The 15,774-nt window shown below is 38.4% G+C and overlaps 2 protein-coding genes across 2 annotated transcripts; both read left to right on the top strand.

Moving 5' to 3' along the window:
• Positions 1-571: 571 nt before the first annotated feature.
• On the top strand, positions 572-5,840 carry LOC136855856 (annexin A3-like). Its single transcript, XM_067133236.1, has 7 exons — positions 572-708; positions 2,546-2,716; positions 3,369-3,547; positions 3,931-4,106; positions 4,549-4,722; positions 5,239-5,420; positions 5,644-5,840. The coding sequence occupies exons 1-7, from the start codon at positions 706-708 to the stop codon at positions 5,695-5,697; spliced, it is 939 nt and encodes a 312-aa protein (XP_066989337.1). The 5' UTR covers positions 572-705; the 3' UTR covers positions 5,698-5,840.
• A 2,831-nt stretch (positions 5,841-8,671) lies between these two features.
• LOC136855855 (annexin A3-like) lies at positions 8,672-15,306 on the top strand. Its single transcript, XM_067133235.1, has 7 exons — positions 8,672-8,805; positions 9,862-10,032; positions 10,499-10,674; positions 12,380-12,558; positions 13,510-13,683; positions 14,483-14,664; positions 15,107-15,306. The coding sequence occupies exons 2-7, from the start codon at positions 9,862-9,864 to the stop codon at positions 15,158-15,160; spliced, it is 936 nt and encodes a 311-aa protein (XP_066989336.1). The 5' UTR covers positions 8,672-8,805; the 3' UTR covers positions 15,161-15,306.
• The last annotated feature ends 468 nt before the right edge of the window (positions 15,307-15,774 follow it).

Below are 15,774 nucleotides of genomic sequence, written 5' to 3'. Positions count from 1 at the left end.
CTCTAAATGAAAAGAACAATGTGTTTGTGTGAATAAAACAGTTAACTTTATGTTCATAAGGAAATTTTAAAGAGATAAGAAATTAGGTAAGATGCATTTCTCTTTGACAAAGGACGCATCGTCCTCCATTCTTCCCAATGTTGGTATCCATGTATAGTTAGGTGGGCCGGTAGAGCATTGGCTTGGAGTAAACCACTGACCTAGCCAATGTGAACCAAGAGCTGTATTACTTCAGTGATATCATATATATACTCGTATATATATATTTTACAGGAAATGCTTCCCGATAGTACCATTCTTTGTGTATTTTTGGGTATCTAATTTTTTGGAATGAGGTTGCTAGACCTATGCCTTTTCTCCACACTGCTGTCTGCAACCCACAACAGTTAACAAACCCACAAGGCCATAATTCACTACATAAATCAACAGAGGCACTACAGAAACTGCAGAATCTAACAGGAAATGGATCCAAGCTTCTACAAAAAGCTGAGACCTCACTGAATTCCGATACAGCTTAGTAATTGCTTATCAACTGAAGAGTCTCAAAGGCCAGCCAATGAAACGCCAGTGGGTTCTGTGTCCCCAGAGGAAGGCTCCGCCCACATTCCCTGATAAGACTCAGGTATAAATAGGGGTCAGGTCGCCAAGCCATACTGCCAGTGCAACTCCGTTAGGTTTGAACCCCGAGTCACGCAGAGCGAGAAAATGGTAAGATACTAAGGTTATTGTCCATTGTTTTATCCTTATTCATGAAAGTTAGAGCCATCTACAAGCACCAATATGCAGTAAATGCGCCTCACTGTCGAACTTCTCAGATCCAGAGGTCCTCCTCACGCTGTTGGACTGAGGAACAGTCTTTCTACAGAGGATGTCATCCAATTGACCAAATGCACCACTAGCCTGAAACAGTTCTACTTGTATTTTAGTAATTTTTTCTATTTATTTATTTATTAATGTATCTTTTTTCATAATAACTGGTCTCTCCTTTCTGTACTCATGTTACTTCTTTCTGATGAACACCGTAATATTCTTTGGAAGCTTAAAGAATTTCAAGTCAATGGCCCCTTTGGTGGGCTTGTTCCATACGAATAGTGTTTATCTTCTGATTAATAATAATAATAATAATAATAATAATAATAATAATAATAATAATAATAATAATAATAATAATAATAATAATAATAATAATAATAATAATAAGTGACAAAATTCATCATGTCTTTCATGGTATCTTGAGAACGGTTAAACAGATTTCCATGAAGCTTGAATTTGTTTTTATTTTTTAAATATATAAATTATTTATGTGGTCATTTATAATCATTTGAGGACCTCTGTGAATTTGTGGCTTCAGCATCGACTCACGAGGCGAGAAGCCCGAATTCAATCCCACAGGAGCGAAGCAACTTAGGTCAGTTTACTGAAATACCAATCATGCCTGTTTAGACTTAGTATTGAGTTTTGTAACTGATGGTCAGTTGGCTGTGGTGGGTAACGGAGCTAAAGGCATTAAAAAGGCCATGTCTTATCTCTTTACCTGTCACTGCGTCTCTCTGCCCGTGTGTGTCTGTCTGTCACTTGCTTCATTCAAAAACCTATAGATAAGACAGGCTCAAACCTCTCAATGATTTCTGTCAACTTGGATACAACTTATCATTTTTCCTTAATCGAGACACAGTGCCTAAATTAACGTTACTTCTCAGAATCGATCCCACAAGGGGTAAAGCTTACAGTGCGGCTGTCACAGTGTGCTGTAGGTAGTTGTTAGACAGATTTTTATCTTTATTTTTCTGTGTGTAAGGGGGAAAATGAGTCTTATATATATTCTCATTCTTGAACAATGTCTCATTACATATTTTCTGCAAAGACAATTTCAGCCAATGCTTGAAATAAAGTATCACTTTAAGAGTTAAGTTAAATTTTAACTGACGATTGAAAATACCAGTTTCAAAGGAAGATTTCCTGGTGTTCATTTCAAGGTCAGTTCAAAGCATTGAACCAAACCACTTTTCATTTTCTAATGAAATTTGATACCACTTAGGGACCGTTCAAAAATTACGTAACACTTTTTTTGGTAATTTTTGCCCCCTCCCCTATGTAACGCCTCATAACACATGTCTAGACAACCCTAGAAAATTGTGTAACATCAGCTAGTAACCGCCGCCCCCGCCCCCGATTTAGTGGGTTTTCCTTTTTTTAATGCAATAATTATATTAAAATGTAGTCTAATACCTGGAAATTATTACATTTAGGTTTTTCTTAATACTTTTATGTCATGATATTAAAGAATCACAAAAATTTGAAATGAAAATGTTCTCCATTGCCATGTTTAGAAGAGGATTAATTTAATTTGTGATATTTTTCTAAGTCGTATTTATGCATAAAGTAGAGAATGTCGGAACTCAGATTACTTTGTGTGTTATGACAACATAACACAGCTACTTTCCAAGAGAGTCGACATCTTTGGCCCACGGGAACTGCTCTTCTCCTTTCGGCCTTATTAGTCCCACTGTGCTGCTCTTAACGTCTAAACATTCTTCCGCTCCAGGTGGTGCCAACAATCACTCCCGCCCCTTCTTTCAACCCGAAGGAAGACGCCGAGGCTCTGAGAAAAGCCCTGAAAGGCCTTGGCACAGACGAGAAGACCATCATCAACATCCTCACGAACAGGACGTCCTCACAGCGACAGGCGATCCTGAAAGAGTACAATGAGGACAGGGTGAGTTCTGGTTCCGCTGTGCCGCTGATCGCGTGAGGCTGTCTGGGGGATTTACTTCTCATTCCTACTCGTACACTCTTGGTGTCATTGTTAATCCCCAAGTGATATCAGTTTTAACAGAGGCTCCGCTCTTGTGCAGCTGTTCAAATGCTCCAGACTGTCTTTTGCTCATGTTTAGTCTAAAATATTCCATTTTTCACTGGTATTTAAGACTTTTAGACTCTGTAACCTACAGCATTTTTGAGCCACTGCCTCTGTAAGCTGGCATTCCTGTCTTGAGCATTTTGACTGAGGTTGTAATAAAAAATACACTTTCCTTTCCTTGTTGGCCTTCAGTAATATAGTAAGTTTCATTAAATGTTGTTTGCTACTTAATATATACATTAAAATCTAGTAATTGGTTTTAATATAAAATATTTTCTACATCTCTCTTCTTCTTCTTCTTCTTCTTCTCTGTACTTTGTTCACACACTGGCATTCTGCCTGTGAAGGCTTACCAACCATATTAACATACCTGCTCTAACATCTGTTAAAGAAAAGTTTACGGCAACCTCACTCTACCAAGCACTGTTGGCTTTTTTTGGGTCTCACTGTGGCCCCTTCTGCTCCCATTACATTCCCTAGGCCTCAACTTAATCCTAAACCATTTCAGGACTTGATTAAAGACCTGAAGAAGGACCTGAGCGGCAAATTCGAAGACCTCGTGATTGCTCTGATGACCCCCACGGACAGATACCTCGCTGCGGAGTTGCACCGCGCCATGGAGGGTGCGGGCACAAACGAGGATGTCCTCATTGAGATCCTCTGCACAAGGGACAACACCTCGCTGAGGTAAATCACTGAGTGAGCCTCTCAGACTGTCTTTCTTGGGGAAGCAGCTTTGTAAATAGGGGCACTGTTGCAGCTTTGTGCGCCCAAGTTTGATCTCAGAACGTACAGTAACAGTTAAGCCTCAGCTACTGAATTACATCTTAGATCCTGCTGTTTTATGTGATCTCTTGGTAGATGGTCAGCTGACTGGTCTGGTGATGTAGCCTACATCCTTATATTTCAGCTTGTCAGAGACACCTCACTGCTACAAAGCACTTACCCTGGTTTAAATCTAATATCAAGGAGTTCTTGATATCTTAGTCTGGCATCAGTCGTCTTGCCAATGGCATTTCAGCCTGGATCTTTGTTATAAACATATTCACCTTTTGTCTTCATCTCCACAGGGACATTTCAAAGGCTTACGAGGCCGTCTACGGCAAGAGCCTGTACTTGGCTGTCAAGAAGGAGACCTCGAGTGACTTTGAAAAACTCCTCTTGGATCTGTGTCGCTGCGACAGGGCTGAAGGGCCGGCAGACACAAACATGGCCCCCACTCTTGCCAAAAAGCTGTACAGGGCTGGTAAGTATTCTTTCTTTCTATTTTTCCATGTAAAGGCTGAGAGGACGGGGTGCTTATGTCCATGAGTAGCCCAGGCTTAGACAGGAAGCAGCTAACTTTGAATTCCCTCCCCTGCTTCTACTTTCTTAAGTCTTGTGGTCTTAGGACAAGGAGTTATTGCTATGTTCAGGTCAGGTTAGACAAGGTCATTAGATTACCCAACTCAGTCAACCTCAATATAACAAAAGAACGAGAAAATAAACTAATATGAATTGACGGAAAAGATAGAAACAAACAGAAGTATAAATATATTAAATAGCATTAGATCTGAATTTTCACGATTGACAACAAACAATATCCACCAGTCGGCCATTGGAGGCATAGCCTATGTAACAGCACCTCCCGAACTCACGTATTCTGTAACTCGTACGCGTAACCATTTTACGTCTTCCTCTTCTCGCAGGAGAAGGAAGGAAAGGAGCAGACGAGGACGAGATCCGTAGGATCTTGGCCAACTCCTCCTTCGAGACCTTGCGCCTCGTCTTCGACCTCTACAGGAAGGAGACAGGGAACACCTTCGGGGAGGTCATTGAACAAGAACTGGAGGGTGATTTCAAAAAGGGAATGTTGGCTGTTTGTAAGTATCCGGTTTTTTACACATTCAAATGTGGTCTGTCTCTCGAGCACATTTTCTGGCTTCTTCTTGCATCTTGCTAATGAGATTTGCTCTGTGTGGACATTACTGGTAGCCAGATTGATCTTGCACACAGCTGTTAAGGTGGTGAGACTAGGGTTCATTCTCTAACAATGAAAAGCTCTTGAAGGCTTTGTCAATGAAGTTCAGTTGAAGTTTTTACAAAGGAAGTAGAATTGAAACTTCTATCGTAGGGAACAGAAGTTTTAGTACCATATTACAAGTGTAAGGGGACCCCAAAAGGGCAAATCCACACTGCTCAGGGTATGAGACAGTGCATGCCCTAGGTAAATTAAGTAATAAGTTAGGGTGGGTTGGTCTAAAGGTATATGAGTCTAGTTTTTGAGGTTGCTAATGGTATGTTAGGTTAGCGGTTAAGTCTAGACTCATATATTACATTTTCCAAAAAATAACCTGAATTTTATTAAACCGGACTTTCAAACACACTTTGACCAACAGACGAAAGCATAAGGGACACGCCATCCTACTTCGCTCAAGCTATACATAAGGCCATCTCTGGCACGGGCACAAATGACAAAACCTTGATCAGGCTCCTGGTCTCTCGCAGCGAGATTGACCTCCATTCCATCAAGAAAGAGTATGAAGTTATCTATAACAAATCTCTAGAGAAGGCGATAAAGGTTTGTACAATGAGAATGTTGAAAGTTAAATGTTAGTAAACTGAGAAATATTAATAATTCAATCATGAACTGTTTGGTTTTCATAATATTAATTCAGAAAATTTAGTCTGGTCTTGCTGTAAAGATTTGTGGTGATATGTGAACATCTAATGAAAATAAGTCTGTAGAACCAGATTAAAAGCATATGATACATTTTAACTGTATTTTTTATCTATAATTTCAGGGTGATACATCAGGGTACTACGAAAAGATGCTGTTGGCCCTCATCAATGAGTGAATTATTCGTTTTGGAACGTAAGAAGAAGAAGAAAAAGCTTCAAGAAGGCTTTATCATACGACCAAAGATTTGACTCCGAATGCTATCTCTGAAAGTCAGGTGATAACCTCCGATTTGTGACAAATAAAAGGAATTAGTAATAACCCTGCATTTTATTTTTGGTACAAATTGAACCTAATTTGAAAGAGGCGTTTCAGATATCAGTGAAAACGTATTTAATTCACTCTGAAACGTTTTCTTAAGGTTTATATAAACCCTCACACGGAAAGGTTTCGTGGCATCTCGGCGCTAAACTTTGAATCAAGGAGCAGAGATGTTTTTTGTCAGTTTCGTTAAAATATGCATGTGTTGCACCTTCGTTAAAGTAGTTTCACTGGAGGACGAACATTCATGACTTTATTTTTGCCATCAGTGAAGGTAAATGACGCTATTGCAGAAGAAGTATACTGAAAGAAGATCGATTGATTGATTTATGAATGTTTGGTCTAATGGCCTGACACCAGAACCGTTCAGTGTTTCAGTACCACAATACGAAAAGAGATTTTTAGTATTACTATAAAAAATAAATAAGTATTTTTAAAAATTACAACTTAAAAAGAATGGATTAACTCTGGTGCAGCTACATATCATAAAACATGCTAATATCTTTAATCTATTCCATTCAATTATTATTGTTACCAACGTAACCATTTAAAATTTGCTCTGTACCACCTTAGTAAGATACGGGGACGGATCTTCTGATATTTCACGCCCTTCAGTGACAACGAGCTCTGTCTATTTTGCCATTTTTGTCTAACTTAAGATCGGATAGGCCATTTCTTATCGGTATGGGTAACCGAGGGATTATCAAATGCTACGAGAAGATGGCTGATCTTCAATCGATGCAACAGTTGCAATCAACCGCTCACTGGAGCAGCTCATTGCGTTGCAAAAGAACGTCAACGTCTCATTTATTCCTTTTTTTGGGTACTATATTATAGAACCGAGCAATATTTAGTTATGAAATATTTTTGGAATTATTTTGAAAGGCACTGTGTTTTATTTCCGCCCATTTTATGAACCACTTAAATGAAAAAATAGACAGATTACAAACAACACTCTCTTAGAAAAACGTAATAGTTAGACTAGATCAGCGGTTCCCCACCTTATTTTGGCCATGCCCCACCTAATCGCCTCTAAAATCCTGATGCCCCCCGTGCCATTAGATAGGTTTAAGATATCTGCGGACTGTCTCATACGGAAACAACAAATAAAGTTTCAAAAGTTACAATAGAGAACTGAAATGTACACAATATAAAATCATTTGAAATATAAGCTTGTTTTCTGTAATACTTCGATAATTTGAATTACTGCACAGTAAAATAAAGGTATCTATCAAATGCAAAATACAATCTGAGCTCAAGATAAGATTACCAAAGTTAGTCTAGGTGAGAGCCTTGTGATTCATGCCTGTTGCAGAGAGATTTTGTATTAGGCACAACTTTACTGAGTCATCATTTTGTATTTCCGAGAGTTCCTCTTTGTACTGCATTGAAACTATGAAAGCCATTTGATGGTTGTAATAATATGATGGTAATGATATATTATATACAGCGCATATGTAATTACATATGTTCATACACAAGTATTTTTAAGTATTTATACTATAGGCCTATCACGTTGGGAACCACTGGACTAGATGAAGCTTCATTAAACTCCATGCCGTGAGATTTAGGGAAAAAATCTACCATACAACATAAGCCGTTTATAGTTGAAGTATATTTAGTTAGGGTCTAAATACTCCAAAGTTAGACAGTATATTAGTTTTTCCCTGTATACTTTGTGTTTACGCATTGGGCTGCGAAATCTGAAAAATAACAAGATAATAAAAGCATTAAGAAATGTTTGTATGCACGTACGTATGTCTTCCCACAATCAACAAGCAGGGACGGCCAACTACACCTGCCCAGGGCGAATTTACCTGTCATGAATGAGCAATGAATCAGAGGCTGGTGTAGGTGACTCATGCAAGATAAAAGCAAGCCATAGTACGTGAGAGGACTCCAAGATTCGGCTATCTACTCTGCCTGGGTTATCTTCTTGTCCCCTCGTAATTTGGAGGGTCTGTCCACTTGTCCCTGTCCCTACGATTTGAAGGGGCGTTCATTTGTCCCTGGGAAATTTGTAGGAGCTATTTAATATTCTACTTGTAACTGGGAATTTAGAAGAGCCATATATGATAGCCGCTGAGAATTGGAAGGGTCTGGTTACTCGCCTTGGGGAACTTGTAGGCCCATATACACATCATAGGGGTTGCAGGGTTACCGACTCGTCCCTGTGCATTTGGAAGTGTCGTCTGATGATCCTTGAAGCGTTGGGAGGTGGGCGCTATCTATTAGCCCTTAATGAGCCCTTAATGAGTTGAAAACTGTAAAGGAGTACAAGAATTTCATTTACTGAGATTCTTTATCAACGAATCTTGCACCCCCCCCCCAACAAGTTAGACTCATAAGCTAAGACCAGAGTGGGTTGGGGAACTATGTTTGACTCCCTGCCAAGCATGAGATTGGCAACCCCTATTAAAATCCGACTGAGCTTCTGTTGGCTTAAGCAGTGAATTATGTGCCCTGCACTTTTAAAAGGCTATGGAAGTCACTACCAGGGTTTAAAATCAATCCTGCTGTCTTTAATCCTGTCAAGTTTCATGCTAGTCTTCATTAATATCTATACAGATTTTCCTGTGTCTGTTCTTCATGGCCTGATAGTCAAATTGAAATTGATGGTGGCTGAGGAGGAGTAATATCAGGCTTGGAAAATAAACAACGATCAATATGAAATAGTAATTATATAAACCTTACATAACTGGGTCATTGGCACGTGAAATAACAAATAAATGACACAAAATAAATAATAAAAATAACAACGAAACTTTTCAAAATCGGCCCGGTACATTGCAAGGAGTCTCAAGTCCATCAGAATAGTCGTCTCGCTCTTTGGAACTCCTTGGCGCCCCAAAACAAGGTCGACAAATTGAGCTTGGAAGCACCACGAAAATTAGTGAAAGTTTTGCGCTCGTTGATATTTTTGTGTGTTTATTTGTTTCTGCTGGTTTTTCTCGAGTTCGGAATCGTGAGTTGGTGTTATTTTCATTTTTAGACTTTGGTTTCTTTATCGAAATATTGGTAGGACTACGATTTATGTTAAGGAATGTGAACTTTTAAGTAGGTCTAGTCTGATTTTTGTGTTTCGGTTCAGTAAAATGATAGGATTATATTAAGCCTGGTCGAAATTGTGCTTGTGCGATCATAATTAGTTAAATTTAATGTCAGACCTTTTTCTATTGATCGAATTGTTTTTGTCCCATAACCCTAATTTGACTACAAACAAACAACCGCTGCTTTGTTAGTGTCTAAATACGTTTGAACTTGGCAGATTTCACGTCTAAGAGTATAAGTGTGAACTGGTGTAATGTAAACTTAGTGTTTCAGAATTATTTCAAAATGTTAACCGGGTTCCCCAGTGAGATAGCATAGGCTATGTAATTTTGGAAGTGCTTAGTTATACAAATAAATGGTTCCATTTTCCAAATTTTTATATGGGCAACTCTGAATTTTTGATATCCCAATTTTTGGTAATTTAGTTTTTAACTGAAATTTCCAGGGACTGTATCCAGTTGAGAACTGGATAACTCAATTTTTTTTGATATCCCAATTTTTGGTAATTTAGTTTTTAACTGAAATTTCTTAAGTCAAGCAAGGGGCTTGTCTAAAGCATAACGTAGGCCACATTTAATTTTAGGCCTATATAACAATAACAGGTTGCTCTTAAGAAGAGTCACGAAACCATTAGTGGATATTTTCACAAGTTTCTCAGAGTTCTAGTGCGACGGTTATTTGATCCTCAGAATTTAAACCTCAATTGGTGAAGGCTGGTAAATTTTCTAGGTTTCTCGAGAAAGCTAGACTTACTGTAGTATGCTATCATAATTTTATGAAGTCACTGTTTATTGGTAGTTGCTATAACTTTGCTTTTGAGGCTCATCAACATTGTGTTGGGTCCTGTATGCTGAAGTTTTGAACTAGACACTCAAGGGAGGAAGACTGCACAGTTTCACGGTAACCAAGATCTAGAATTTGACCAAATCTAGGAGACAAACCAAATTATACTCCATATTACTGTCTCCAGATGCATCCTACAATCGTTGCCGCCCCGAACTTTGACCCCGATGCGGACGCCAAAGCATTGAGAGCTGCTCTAGAGGGCACTGGCACAGACGAGAAGATGGTCATAGATATTCTCACCAACAGGACGTCTAACCAGCGGAAAGCTATTCTGCGGGCGTACAACGTGGCTGGGGTAAGTTGGGGATCTTCTCCTGCAGTGAATATTGTACACTGTATTCTTTCGAAGTTGTCCCATTCGAATAAAATTCACCTAATGCATAATTGTATATTTATAACTATTTTATCAGCGTTAAATTGCTTGCCTGAGCTGGGTTAGGTACTTGGTGTCCTCAGTTGGAAATATGATTTTCATGACTTGGTTAATTGTTAGTAATTAGTCTGCTCTTTTTAAAAACCTGAAGTCTTTCATTTAAAATCTACGTCAAGCAACTGTAAGGAATTTTACCAGTCTTTACTGAAATTTTTTAAAAGATTAGAATCTCCAAAAGTCTTAAGAAAATTCTAAGTTTCTGATAAACTAATTAGTTTTCATAGTACTATAGTACCTCTTACTCGTGCATTGGTTTGTATAGCATGGATGATTTAGCTAACTACTTAGTCTTACTACTGTCTTCTCACCAGAGTAAATTCCTTTGCAGGACTTGGTCAGTGACATCAAAGGAGACCTGAGCGGAAATTTTGAGGATTTGGTGGTGGCCCTGATGACTCCTCTGGAGGACTTCCTGGCCAAGGAGCTGGACCGAGCTCTGGAAGAACCTGGAAACGAGGATGTTATCGTGGAGATAATCTGCACGAGGGATAATGATTCTTTGAGGTGAGAAGGGAATAACACTGGTTATGAGTCTAACGTTAGACCAGTGTTTCCCAACCTTTTCTGACCTTGGCACACTCTGTAGTCAGGTCAAGCCAGTCCAGCACCCCCTAAAAACAGTAACAAATATATTACTACTAGGATAAGTGAAAATTTGTACTGCTTGATCTAAATTTTTTTTATTTCTTAAAATTAAGCGCCATTATTAATAGATCATAGAGGAAATAAACCAGAGAAGAAAATAGCATGGACAATCTCAAATATGCACTGCTGGGTGATCAGTCATACATATGTCAATGTGATTTTGTTGTTGCTTATACGCAACTAGTTTCCCAATTCGTGTTTCTTGTTGGTCAGAGCCACCCCTCATATCATTGAGCAACCCCATTTAAAGGGAGTTCCTGGCAGTTGCTTTGATTTGCAGTCCTTTCTGCTTTTCCCAGTGTTTTTCCATCTGTAGCAGGGCAAACGCTTCGTCTGTCGTTCCTCTTCCCGGCATGAAACCAAACTGCTCTTCACCTACAGATGTTTCTTTAATTCTTTGATCCATTATTCTTTCCCAGATTTTCATGGTGTGAGACGTGAGCTTTATTTCTGTAGTTTGCACATTCTTGGATGTCACCTTTTTCTTTATAGATAGGAACAATAAAGCTTTCTCTCCTTAGGTATTTCTTGACAGTAAATTTTCTTTGCTAGGCCCCACATGTCTATTCCTTCTTCTCCCAGGCTCTTCTACACCTCTGCAGGAATTCCATCTGGTCCTATAGCTTTATCATTTTTCTTTATTGCCTTTACTTCCTTCCTGCTAATAGTTTGTCACAAACCAAGGTTCTGGAATCAATCTTCAAAGTTTTTGAGGAATTTCTTCATGTAACAGGTGTTGATAATGTTCAAACCCTCTATCTTATCCTCGTTGCATAAAACCACTCAATTTCCATCCTTAACCTGTTTATATGGGAGTAGTCTTTGATGTTCTTATCTTGCAATTGTTAATTTTTCTCCCCCTCGGGTGTTTCCAGCTCTTCGTACATGTCAGCTAATGCTCTTGCCTTTTCTTGTACGACTGCCTTCTTTACTTGTCTCTTTGGTACCTCTACTTATCCTCTTGCTGTCCATATTTTTCCAGATCTTTTTTGCATTTTTGGCTTTCACCACCTCTTTCACTTCGTCATTCCACCACCAGGCTTCCTTTTCGTCAGGAGGACATTAGAGTGTAAGGTATTTAATAGGTCTTTAGTGCTTTCAAGTTTCTTAAAGTTCAGGGTTTTCTGTGGTAAGTTCCTCTGGGCTTCAGGTTGTTAAATTTAAGTTCATTAAAACTTTAGGATGCTTAATACTCTAGGGGACTTGTTACATAAAGTATATGATTTACGATATTGGTCTATTGATAACTCTGCTTGAGTGTTGGTATGAAGCAGAGATTTAGAAGTGTCCTGTCAAGGTATCCAATTAGTCATGTTCGGCCCAAATGTGCCTGTTTTTTATAGGACTATATTTTACCATTAAGATGAACTATAGAAAACTTTACTAACCTTACCAATGTAGGTTAGCCTAAGGCCACTAGACCACAAACTGTTTAATAATACAGCATTTGAAATCTCTCTCTCTCTCTCTCTCTCTCTCTCTCTCTCTCTCTCTCTCTCTCTCTCTCTCTCTCTCTCTCTCTCTCTCTCTCTCTCTCTCTCTCTCTCTCTCTCTCTCTCTGCAGAAAAATCCGCAAGAGCTACGAGGTTCTCTTCGGCAAGTCACTCCTGATGTCTCTGAAGAGGGAGAACGTTGACGAGTTCTTCGAGAAGCTCCTGATCGACTTGTGCCACACGGACAGGGCCGAAGGTCCTGCTGACGAAGAGGTTGCTCCTACCCTTGTGAAGAAGCTCTACAGGGCGGGTTAGTAACATACATAGATGGTCTGGTTATGATGGAGGTGGTGGCGTTTTTCAACCTTGTCTGTTGGTTAGGTTGTAGGGACCTGTGTAACATGAAATGTTAGGCGTAAGTCGCTTCTGAATTTAGCATAGAATAGTCCTAATTTACCATAGAATCTTAGGGTTGTGTATTTTTGGTTGCTACAGGTCTACTTACTGGATAATTTTTTAAGATTGTTACAGTTTCAATGTTACGCCTACGTCTAGTCCTAATTTAGCATAGAATATTAGGCATGTATTTAGTCTGAGGTTGCTACAGGTCTACTTAATTGGCTAATATACAAAAAATATTCAGTATGATAGAGAATGTGGTTTCAATGCTCAGGAACTTCAGAAAAGTGTTTAGATTATCAATCTTGTCAAAAGCAATTGGCACGCAAGGTGGAATTAAAGGTAAAGCTTAACAGGTAATGAAAGGGGGCTCATTTTTTTTAAGCTGGCTTGATGCCAGAACGGGCCCTTGCTCAGAGCATCCCGCAAGAAAAAAGGGAGGTCTGGTGTAGGCTGTCAAAGCTCAAGCATTGTTACCTAAAAGCTTCATTGCTTAAATTATATTCAGTTATTAGAATTCTGATCTACAGTAAGAAGTAACCAACCAGAGTCTTTTCCAATTCTAAGGTATCTTAAAAGCAATAAATTGTGAACTAAATTTGGCAATGATTCTACATTTTGATAAGAAAAAAAAATGCGAAGTTTTAGTAGTGTTTAATATGGGCTGTATAGTTGGAATAATGAACTAATACTTTTTGTCAATTTAATGACAAATCTTAGTTTGGGTCAAAATTGATCCTACTCAACTTTGGTAAAGATTGATAGTTTGAGTTTAAAACAGGGATAACCACTAAACACTGTTTCCTTGACACTTAATTCTCTGCTGGCTTTGGCACTTTACTCTCTAACCGTGTTCTCCCAGGCGAAGGAAGAGCAGGCACCGATGAAGACGAAATCAGGAGAATCCTGGCTAATCACTCCTACTCGACGTTGCGCCTCGTTTTTGAATCCTACAGAAAGGAATACGGGAGGACACTTGCGGAAGTCATGGAGGAGGAACTGGAAGGAGACTTTAAGAAAGCTATGTTGGCCTTGTGTAAGTACGAGTTTAGATAATCCTGTGAAACTGGATCACAATCTTGCCACATAGGCCTATGTAGACTGTTGCTGAACGCCTCTTCAAGTAGGCTTAAGTCTTAAGTGTCTTGAGACTTTGGTTTGGAAGCTACCATCCTACATTTTAAGTCGGTTAATATTTTGCTGTGAACATGAAATGAGTCTTGATAGTTTATTTGAATTTTGATTAATTTTTATTATGAAGGAATTAAGGCTTGCCCGTTTGTCTTAGGAAAGGCTGTACTTAAGTTAGAGAAGTTTAAAGTTTTAGGTCTGAAGCCTGCGGATTCCTTTGAGTTTGACTTCTGAGCTAGTTTTAACTAAAATGTTTAGTAGTTTCACTCAAAACTGACATTATACCGCTAAAATTTTTAGGTTCATTTCATTAAAAATGTTAAAATTTTTTGCGTTAATAATGATAACTGAATTTTCGCATACTCGTTGATTAGGGAAGGTACAGAACGCTGAATTCTCTAGCATTTGTATGGGTTGACTGAAGCCCCTTAAACTCCCTCAGACTCCTGTAGAATAGCTTACTGTTAAAATGTAAAAGAAACCTTTGGAAACATAGTACTGACAGAGCAGCTGTAGGATGATGTAAAGCAGCTGTAGGATATGGTAAATCCAGAACTTATGGCAGGTTTTTTTAAACTCGTCTTTCATTAAAGATATTTTATAAAGTTTCATCCCTTTAAGAGTTCTAGTCCCACTAATTGAGAACCATTAAAGTTTCCCAGACAGCAGAGCTTTACTCACTAATAAAGAAAATGGTTTTATAGACAATAGCATCCAGAACACTCCCGCCTTCTTCGCCCAAGCTCTCAACACAGCCATTGAAGGACTAGGGACTGACGATAAGGCCCTTATCAGGATCCTGGTCTCCCGGAGCGAGATTGATTTAGCCTCTATCAAGAGAGAGTACAAGATTATCTTCAACAAATCTTTAGAGGAGGATATCAAGGTCGGTAGAAAGAAAATGATTCGTCTGTTTAGTGGCTTCGGTTTGTGAAGTGACTCTAGTCTCATAGATGCCGAAAAGCTTAATTTAGCTTAATTTACCAAACTTCAAGTTCATAGTTGTGGAATTTGCTTATTTTAGCCTAATTTACCAAGCTAAATTTAGTCGAATTTGCTTAAGTTGGCCTAACTTAGCAAATTAAGCACACAGTTGTCGACTTTGCTTAGTTTAGCGTAATTTATCAAACTAAATTTTTCATAGTTGTGGAAAATGCTTGCTTTAGCTTGATAAAATTATCGTAATCTCATACTTGTCGAATTTCCTTAATTTAACTATCGTTGTGAAGTATGAAATGTGCTTTTTAGCTTAATTTTCGAATCATCTTAGTCTGTTGCCGAATTATTGCTTTAATTTATCAAAACTAAAAGTTGCTGTATTCTTACAGGGTGATACTTCCGGTTACTACGAGAAAATGCTGTTGGCCATCCTCACGGAATGATATAGAATTTGATGTTGGTCTAGCGGTGGTTGCTGCTGTTTTGTCTAATCGTGTTTCCATAGTATTTAATATATTTCGTCAGGTGTTCAATATTTTAGACTTCACATATTTATAAAGTTAAATTCAAAATATAATTATTTATTACCTTTTTGCGTATAATTGCCATGTGTAACCAAATGCTGTTATTTTGGTCACCTTGTATCCAAACGAGTTTGGATACTTTTGAGACTTCGTAAGAGTTGAAGGAATATTTAATTATCAAACCAAATGAAGCAATTTTAAATGCGGTAAGTGTAACATTGTAAATCAGTTTAATTAAATGTACTTTGAGTTGCAAGTAGTAAAAACAATAAATATAAACAGCAGTAATGATAAACAGCACTCACTGGACACTAAAGATAAAAATCACCTTTAAATGTAGACTGGTGAAATACAATTAACATTTTCCAACTGGAAGTGGAAAGGAAACATTGTGTACTAACATTTATATAAAACGTTCACCTCACTTTCAATGGCCCGGTAGCTCCATCATAGAAAAGCTTCTTAAAATACGTGACTAGATTCACTGTACAAATCTTACAGCACATGACCACAGCTAGGCCTGATCAAACTAC

The sequence above is a fragment of the Macrobrachium rosenbergii genome, chromosome 33 (genome assembly GCF_040412425.1).
Source record: "Macrobrachium rosenbergii isolate ZJJX-2024 chromosome 33, ASM4041242v1, whole genome shotgun sequence".
Taxonomy (NCBI): domain Eukaryota; kingdom Metazoa; phylum Arthropoda; class Malacostraca; order Decapoda; family Palaemonidae; genus Macrobrachium; species Macrobrachium rosenbergii.
Note: the sequence above shows the minus strand (reverse complement) of the source record. Positions and strands in the feature narration are given on the sequence as shown.

Bases quoted from the DNA above. Each gene is read 5' to 3' on its own strand.
- LOC136855855 (XM_067133235.1), top strand. From the start codon at position 9,862: ATGCATCCTACAATCGTTGCCGCCCCGAACTTTGACCCCGATGCGGAC. The intron at 10,033-10,498 runs GTAAGTTGGGGA...ATTCCTTTGCAG, and splicing joins GGGCGTACAACGTGGCTGGG to GACTTGGTCAGTGACATCAA. The intron at 13,684-14,482 runs GTAAGTACGAGT...ATGGTTTTATAG, and splicing joins GAAAGCTATGTTGGCCTTGT to ACAATAGCATCCAGAACACT.
- LOC136855856 (XM_067133236.1), top strand. The intron at 4,107-4,548 runs GTAAGTATTCTT...CTCTTCTCGCAG, and splicing joins CAAAAAGCTGTACAGGGCTG to GAGAAGGAAGGAAAGGAGCA. The intron at 5,421-5,643 runs GTTTGTACAATG...CTATAATTTCAG, and splicing joins CTCTAGAGAAGGCGATAAAG to GGTGATACATCAGGGTACTA.